Below are 8,784 nucleotides of genomic sequence, written 5' to 3' on the forward strand. Positions count from 1 at the left end.
AATGTGTGATTAATGTATAAGATTATATTGCATCTCGGTCACCAACTTTTAGAAGGCTAGGAACGAGAAGATTTTTCATCAAGTCCCTTTATGTATTGGTAAGGTCTTTCTTGATATCCAAGCATTTGCTTTTTGTGGTATATAAGTATATTAGAAGAAGGTAATTTTTTTGGATGATTGAAATAGTTTCAATGTAACTAATCCTCATTTCAAATCCTTGCTACCCCGCACTTGCGGACTAGCTTACTAATGATGATTTGTTTCTTAAACTCTTTTGATATTTTTTAAATCTTGATGCTATTTCCAATCTTTAGACTAGATAATGTATTGTTTTGCCATATTATCATATATAGGTGACTTTCTCTCTTTTTTTAAAGTTGTATAAGGATGTTTTAATAGTTGTTATCTGGCTATAGTGATTGAATAAATTGCTGATTAAATCCACAAAATTAAAAAGGGTGAGGTTCACAGGGTAAGATTGGTTGGGTAGACAGAAAGATAGATGATTTGAGGATAGTAATTTTGATTGCAATTGTATACCTTTCGACTAGATTTTATGCTTAAGGTTACTTCTTTTAACATATTTTAAAAAGTCAGATGTTGCACTCATTGTTTTTTTATATATAAAGTTGTACATGTTTGTGTATTTTAAAGTTCATATTTATTGGTTTTAACCCGGTCAATGACCGGGTATTGATCTAGTTGTTATTATGTTCTTAGTATTATCATTTGTTTTATGGAGTAATAATTTTTGTTTTTGATATTTCTATTAGTATTATTATTATTATTATTATTAATAATAATTATTATTATTATTGTTATTATTGTTATTATTATCTTATTAGTATTATATACATATATATATATGGTCATGGAGCTAAGATAAAATATTATGGATTTGCTCCCTTCAAATTAAATTAACATTTAATCTCAACCATTGAAAATAAAAGACATAATTTAGGAAGGAAGGTGTTATATTAAAAGTTTTAAACATGTATTTAATAAAAATGAGAATAAAACATGTATTAACTATTGATGAGAATTAAAAAAACAAGAATAGGGCTAATATTTCAATTACATGTTGTTGATTTATAAAGTTGAAGTTCAGATTATATTTGAATATGCTATATATAATTTCATGCCATAATATGTTAAAGCATCGCTCTATATATGAAATGTTCCTTGTCTAAGTACATAATTTTGAACAAATAGAAGTTTTTATTGGGGCTTATAATGTATTATATGTTTTTTTAACTAATTAACAAATAGTTTTTATATTACAAATAGAAAAGCAAAAATATATGTGATACAGACATTAGGAAATGAAATTTCTGTTCATTAACATGACAACTAAAATAGTTTCACCATTTTGATTGGATTATTCTTTTATATTATAAAAACTAGCTAATTAACCCAGGCATATCAATCAAAGTTCTATAAAAACACATTTTCGTCATTGAAGTTGCGATAGTAACCGTACTCGTATCCTCAAAAGTCAAAATAGTACATCTTATAAGTTATAATTAGTTTATTAACTTGCATAATATGTGGATAATTAAAAATCTGTTATGACAAAATTATTTAGATGAAGAAACTTAAAAGACAATGTATAATTTATTTGTGTTTTTTCATTAAAAAAATTAAAAATATATTTTTTTAAAAAAAATAACATTATAAAAATGTAATAAATTGTAATAAGAAAAGTGATTATGACATCATAAATAATTTTTTTAAAAAAATTTAAAACTTAATTTTAAGAAATAATTTGGATGTGACAAATAAGCAATATTTATGGAATGATGATGTCACAACAATCCTCTTTTATTTAATATAAAGATGGGTAAATATTACAACCATTGAAACGAATTAGACAAATTTGATAAAATCCCTTCTTGGTGAAACAAATTTATTTTAAAAGATAATTATTAAGAAAAAATGCACGCTAAATTTTAAAAAATATATATTTAGTTAAAAGCTATGAGTAATAATCAAATAAATGCTTCCTAAATTTGATATACTATTTTTTTCATATAAATATCAACTGTAAAAACTTCATGCTAGTTATAATAAAAATCCTTTTTGATATTTACATATATATATATTGTTATCATAGCTAAAAAAATTATCTAATGGATACTTTAAAAACACTATTAAAAAAGTGTTGCGCTATTTAATAAAGTGTATTATCTAAGAAAAGTGTTATATTATCTTAAAAAAAAGTAGGGGTGCAACTTACAACCCAAACTTGTCAACTTGAATCCAACCACCAACCTTGAAAAAATTGGGTTGACGGGTTAAGTTGGTTGGTGGGTTGATTTCATGTCATTGGTGGGTTGGTAGGTTTGCGGGTTCATGTCAAACTGTTTATGAGTTGTCAGGTGTGGTGGGGAAATGGTTTGGTGGATCGACATTGAAAACAATTACAAAAAATTAAAATAGATATCAAATCTCTTTTTATATACGATATTACCCAAAAAAAGGGTTGCCAATGAGTTCGGGTTTGCGGATTGACGGGTCGAAAATCTATGACCCTAACCCAACCTACTAAAAAAATCAGGTTAGCAATTTCCCCTATCAACCCGAACCAACCCACTAGCCTTACAAAAATCGGCTTGGTGGTGAAATGAGTTAGTGGGTTGACGTGTTGATTTCAGGTCAAACAGGTCATATGGGTTATGGGTTGGCGGATAGATTTTAGGTCAAATGGGTCATGGATTTGCGAGTTGGCGGGTTCATGGGTTGGTGGGTCAACCTACTAAAGTTATTATTAAAGTTTTAATTATTTTCAGGTTAGTGGGTCGACCTGTTAACCTAAAGGGTCAACCTGAACTTAACCTGAAAATTTTGATTTGATATGCTGAATCATATACTGAAATTTTGATTTGATATACTGAATCATATTTGGTTAGTGGGTCAACTAATTAGTGGGTAAGTAGGTTCACGGGTCAAGATTTTATAACCCCGTTCTGATTTATTTCGGGTTGGGTCGAGATTGACAGCCCTACCAAAAAGTATATTTCTCGCAATGTGTAAATGTGCGATATATCATACATGTATAAATTTATTTCATAACCCGGTCAACGACCGGGTATTGATCTAGTTATTATTTGTTTTTATGGTGTAATAATAATTTTTTTTGATATTTTAATTATTATGTTGTTGTTTTCATCATCTATTATTATTAGTACTATGTGAGTATTTGTTGTTAATGTATCATTAGTAAAAGGAATATATAGAGTTTGATTGAATGTATAGATGTAATATTATTAGTAAAATAAAGTTTATGTAGTTGGATTGAATGTGTAGTTAAAAAAGATAAATGTGAGTATTATTGTTGGTATAACTATTATTATAAGTATTAGATTTGTTAGCATTGGATTATGACATGTTGTATGATAATTGTTTGGTTTGAATGATATTTTTCATGTAAAATATTTATGTAGTACTTGTTAGTATGACACATGTTGCTAGAGGACATGGCGGAGATGGTGCTGGTGATCCGCTGGCTCCATATTGGAAGCCAGAATCAGGATGTCTTGCGAGTAGTAAGAAATTTTGAATTAATATGTGTTATTGTGTTGTATTTTATAAGTTGTTAGTATACTTTTTACTAATTTTAACACACCTTTGTAGGTAAGAAGTTGCGTTCGTATGCCAAGAATTTAGAGCTATAAAAGCTAAGAAATGACAATGTTGCATCGCTAGACATCGAGTTTGATATCTGAACCGAAACGTATAATCCGGTTGGACCGAATGCAAAGTATTTTGCACCATTGTTGGGAACCTTGGCGAGGTCGGTGCCATTTTACTATGATTCATGGGAGAAAGTCCCTGAGGAGGCTAAGGAACATGTTTGGCTGCGTCTAGAGGTTGGGTTCGTCTACTAAATACAAATTTGTTATTTAAAGTTAGTGATACAATGCTAAGATATTTATTATCATTTGCAGTATTTTTTTAACTTGAGCCTGTACATCTAAGAGCTTCATTCAGAGAATATAATCCAAAAGGGAGTAAAAAACGGGGTGACTGCATCATTGAACAAATATTACAGAAATGGAAAGTCTCGATTCAAGAACGATCCGTTCGTTAAAAAAGGAGGTGTAAAAAATAAAGACAATATTTGGGAAAACCCTCCGATTGGTATAGATCCTCGAGATTGGAACAAGCATGTAGACTTTTTCGTGAGTGAGGGCTCTGTGCGTAGGTCCCGAGTAAATAAGGCGAATAGGGCTCTCCAATCCAATTCATAAAAATGATTATAATACAGGAAATAAGTAAAATTAAACGTAGTCATTGACTATGCGTTTAATTGGGCTTTTAGTCAATTCTTTATAGAGATCCAATTGGACTTTAAATTGTTCTGTCCATCCCTTCGTAATTTCCTTTGATGATTTCCAATTAGGGTGTGGTCTTGCCATTGGGTACATTCCTTCCGGTTCCACCATGACATAATGAATTCCACTCCATATTAATGCAATGGAAATAGGTGCATCGCGATACATGTTTGAACCTGGACCCTGGAAAAAAAGAAACATAGCAGAACTTTCCCCCATACTTAAACAAATTATGACAAGACCGAGTCTATTGGCAAGCAAAATAAGATGCTCCGACAATGACATCCAGTATTCTCGAGGACGACCACCTTTTGGATAAGAAAACTGTACGGCTTTGTGCACATTTGACTTTTTACCAAAGACTTTGTCGTAAAATGTTTTTTTACTGTTATACTCTGCTAACATTTCCTGTCTAACCCATTCAAAACCCGGATTTTCAGTTTCATTATCATCAAATCCTAGAGCAACAGCTAGTGCTCGAAACCCACAATTCCCATCAACTTTAACATTTACGATTCTTCGAACGTACGGTTGAAAAACTTCCGGTATTTCAGAAATTGACACCTCTAAAAAGGATTTGGGTGTTACCTCCACGGGTGGTGTCATCGTTGGTGCAAACAACTCCAGGAAGTATGACGTGCTCAAAGGCGGATCCGGGAAGTATGACATGTCGTAAGTAGGATCTGGGAAACTATATGAATTTTCTGGCATGGAGTAACTCTGTCTAGCACTTTGTGTATGTGGGAAGAATAACGCATCAAAATAAGTGTCAGGGGCGAAACGTAATACAGATGGCACGTGGCAGCTTTGTCTTGGCGGTGCTTTGTGTGATTCCGGGAAGTTTGATGTGCCTGACGTACGATCAAATCCGTATGAATGCATGGAGTTGGACTTTGCAAGCTTGGAAGGTCCCCTGTTCGAAGGCATCTTGTTCAAATTAGGCAGCTTTTTACCGAGCTTATTCTGTGTAGCGGGCCTACCACGCGTCTTCTTTTGAATGACGGGTTCCTTGATTTGGGTTTTACTTGGGTTAAAAATATCACCTAGCTTCCTAAGCCAACTCTTCACTATAAATTTAGGTTGGAGCTTACAAGCTGCCTTGAAAGAATTTGTTTTTTCCTCGATGACACCAGGGTTGATCTCATCGTCTTTTTCTACATCATTTCCTTCCATAGGCGTCGACGGTGTAAGATCACGTTTTTTCCAAAACATATTTATTTGATCCAAATTAATACTTTGACCTGCAATAATTATGATGAGTATCTTTAACTTTGCATTGTTATACAAATGGGTTTATTTTAATTGGATATACTAACCATGCAAGACATAGAATTCAAGTCTGCAAGCACATGGTAGCCCACAACTGTTAAACAACTTACAACCACAACGAGCAGGGTCCCCCGCTATATCATCGTCTTTGATACGTTTAATCTCTTGTAGCATCATTTCCAAATCATCATGGGAAACAAACCCATGTAGTCGTTTGAAGCATGGTTAATCGTGATATGTGTTGCGTTTGATCTTGCTTTTTGAAAAGCTTTCTCTGATTGCTATATGTTGACCGTCTACGATATGAGTAATGCACTCAACAAGCCTATGTGGGCGCGCTATTTGGCCATTCAAGTGATTCTTTAACAGCGCATGCTCTGACTCGACTCTATTCCTATTGTATTGGCCAAAGTTGAGGTGTTGATCCACCCAACAAGACACAAAAAATTCCTTATATTGTGACAACCAACTTAAATTGACATAACAATAAAGACTTGAAAATTAAAATAATATGGTAATGATGAAACGAATAATGTATAAGCTTTTTCCAAACTTAAAACTAATGATTACACCAAAAAACTATACCTGGATAACTATCCAAATACTCTTGGAGTGCTGTATCTCTAGTGATGTAATCCTCAATCGTGTGAGATCCAATAAGTACTTTCCAACAGTGAAGAAAAGAATAAAGAGCCCCCTTATTCTTAAATACCGGCTCACAATGTTTTATTATATTCCTCCTTATGTGAACTCTACAGAGTTGTCGCGCAGCATTCAACACCACATTCCGACATGCATTCATTAGTTCTAGCTCCCTATCAGTAATTATAAGACTCACGGGCCAGCTTTCACCAAGTGTCCGTTTTAAAGTCTGTAACACCCAAACATAGTTGGCCTTCTGTTCGTTTACTATAAACGCACCAGCTATAAGAAATGTCTTGCCCGGTGAAGTGACGCCTACAATCTCAACAAATGGCATTCCATATTTGTTAGTTTTGTAGGTGGAGTCTATGACCAACACGTTAGGGAATGCACGTCAAATCTCAAATGATTTTGGGTGCATAAAAAACAGATTTTCCATCCGGTTTGAATATACGTCCGTTGTATACTCATAAGTGTAATGGAATTGTTGTAGCACTGACAAAAGCACCTGCATTTAAATAAAATATATTTGTGAAATCCTAATGTCTACATGTTAAACTCAAAGGATATGTAGAAGTAAAAAGCTAACCTGCATTAGATTATTTCCAATCGTCTGGGCCTCTTCGTTTCTTATTCTTTCCAGTAAGTTGTGTACATCTTTGATGAGAGACAGGTTGTTTGGAAATTCCTTTCTCAAATCATCAAAAATACCTTGCGCATTCAGGTTTAAGTAATACTGTCTCCGTACCCATTCTTCTTCGGCTGGAGAAAAACGTCTAGCAAATGCATGACCATATACATCATCTATGTCATGATTATGTGTATGATCTATCACATTTACCCTCCAACCATATGAATCCGAATAATAACCTTGCAATTTGAATAGACAATTACATTTTTTTGAAAAACTCGTTTTGATGCCCTTACTCCTCTTACGGTATGTTCCACCACGATCACAAATGAGTAATACTTTAGAAACGTCATCCTCTACATCTTTGTTTGATCTACCCTTGACTAGGACATAACCTAGCGACATTGATGTTGCTTGCGCCCATTCCATTAGTTCTTCGACTTAGTTGAACGACTATTATAATAGAAAATATAAATCCCATACTTGTATTAAATAACTAAATACTTAAAGAAAAGATATGTTGATTTATACCTCATCAGTATAAAAGGGAGTAGCGTCGTAGTCAAAATTACCGCCCTCATCTGAGTTGTTATCTTCAGATTTATCCATTTAAATTATACAACATTATATACGTATATATATATATAGGGGCGGGTTATTTGTAGTACATGTACTTTTTATAGTACATGTGTAACATGTGTAACTTAACTTACACACTTCTTCTTCTTTCTTCCTTCCAACTCCGACCACCACCATGATCATATCCGACCACCACCATGATACTCCGGCGACGGCGACCATCTCCGGCGAAACTTACACATGTGTAAGTTAACTTTCCGACGAGAATCAGGTTCGTTTTAAGGTGTAAGTTAACTTTCCAGTGTGCTACGGTACGGGCTCCGCCCTTGCTGACGACGCCGGCGCCGTTGATGGGTGGTCGGAGATGATGGCGGCTGGTGGTGGTTGTCTCGCGAAGGAAAAAACCTAGAAATTTTAAACGCTAAAATGCTAAAAAAAAGGTTGTACTTACACATGTGTAAGTTAGTTACACATGTGTAAGTCTCGCCGGAGATGGTCGCCGTTGCCGGAGGATCATGGTGGTTGTCGGAGATGATCATGGTGGTCGTGGTCGGAGATGGAAAGAAGAAGAAAGAAGAAGTGAGTAAGTTATGTTACACATGTACTATAAAAAGTACATGTACTACAAATAACTTTCCTCTCTCTCTCTATATATATATAAATCAACAAAATAGCAATGACTAATTTAGCTATAAAATATACAACATTCAGATGTACCTTATATTTGGATATCGCTTTGAAATTTACTATAAATGGAATCATTCGTACATGCATATATAGGGCAGGAGGTTAGCAAGAGCAGAAGGGGCGAATGGCAGATGGGGCGAAATTCGCCCCTTTTGCCCCCGACATTTTCAGATAAAAGTGACATAAAGCTGATTTACAGTATGGGTAAAAAACAGTATGAGTAAAAAACGGTATGGGTAAAAAACAGTATGGGTAAAAGTGACATAAAGGTGATGGGGTGTGGGTAAAAGTTCTTTTGGCATAATTTCGCCCCTTTTGATCTCCCATTTCGCCCCTTCTGCTCTGACGTGTTAGGTAGAGGTGACGTAAAGCTCAAAACGGGATGATTTAATTTGTTAGGCTAGATGAGGCGAATTTCGCCCCTTCTGCTCTATATTTTCACCCCTTCTGAGAGGTGTCAATAGGAAGCCAAAAAAAAAAAGGATAGACAATATGACTTCAACAATATCGATAACCCAATACATATCAAAATATTACGGATTATTATCATTTTATAAAAGAGATAATGAGTATGGGCCTTTTATGCACCAACTTGGGTAAAAAAACTCACATACTATTTTTTTAATATTTTGGATAAATATT

General features: G+C 34.0%; 1 protein-coding gene across 1 annotated transcript; it reads right to left on the reverse strand.

Annotated features, from left to right (window-relative positions):
- Positions 1-6,639: 6,639 nt before the first annotated feature.
- On the reverse strand, positions 6,640-7,305 carry LOC122583270. The gene is made up of 2 exons (XM_043755693.1): positions 6,835-7,305; positions 6,640-6,753 (listed from the first exon to the last, which is right to left on the reverse strand). Exons 1-2 carry the CDS (start codon positions 7,303-7,305, stop codon positions 6,640-6,642), a joined length of 585 nt encoding a protein of 194 aa, XP_043611628.1.
- Between the last annotated feature and the right edge of the window lie 1,479 nt (positions 7,306-8,784).

This window comes from Erigeron canadensis, chromosome 9 (genome assembly GCF_010389155.1).
Source record: "Erigeron canadensis isolate Cc75 chromosome 9, C_canadensis_v1, whole genome shotgun sequence".
NCBI lineage: Eukaryota > Viridiplantae > Streptophyta > Magnoliopsida > Asterales > Asteraceae > Erigeron > Erigeron canadensis.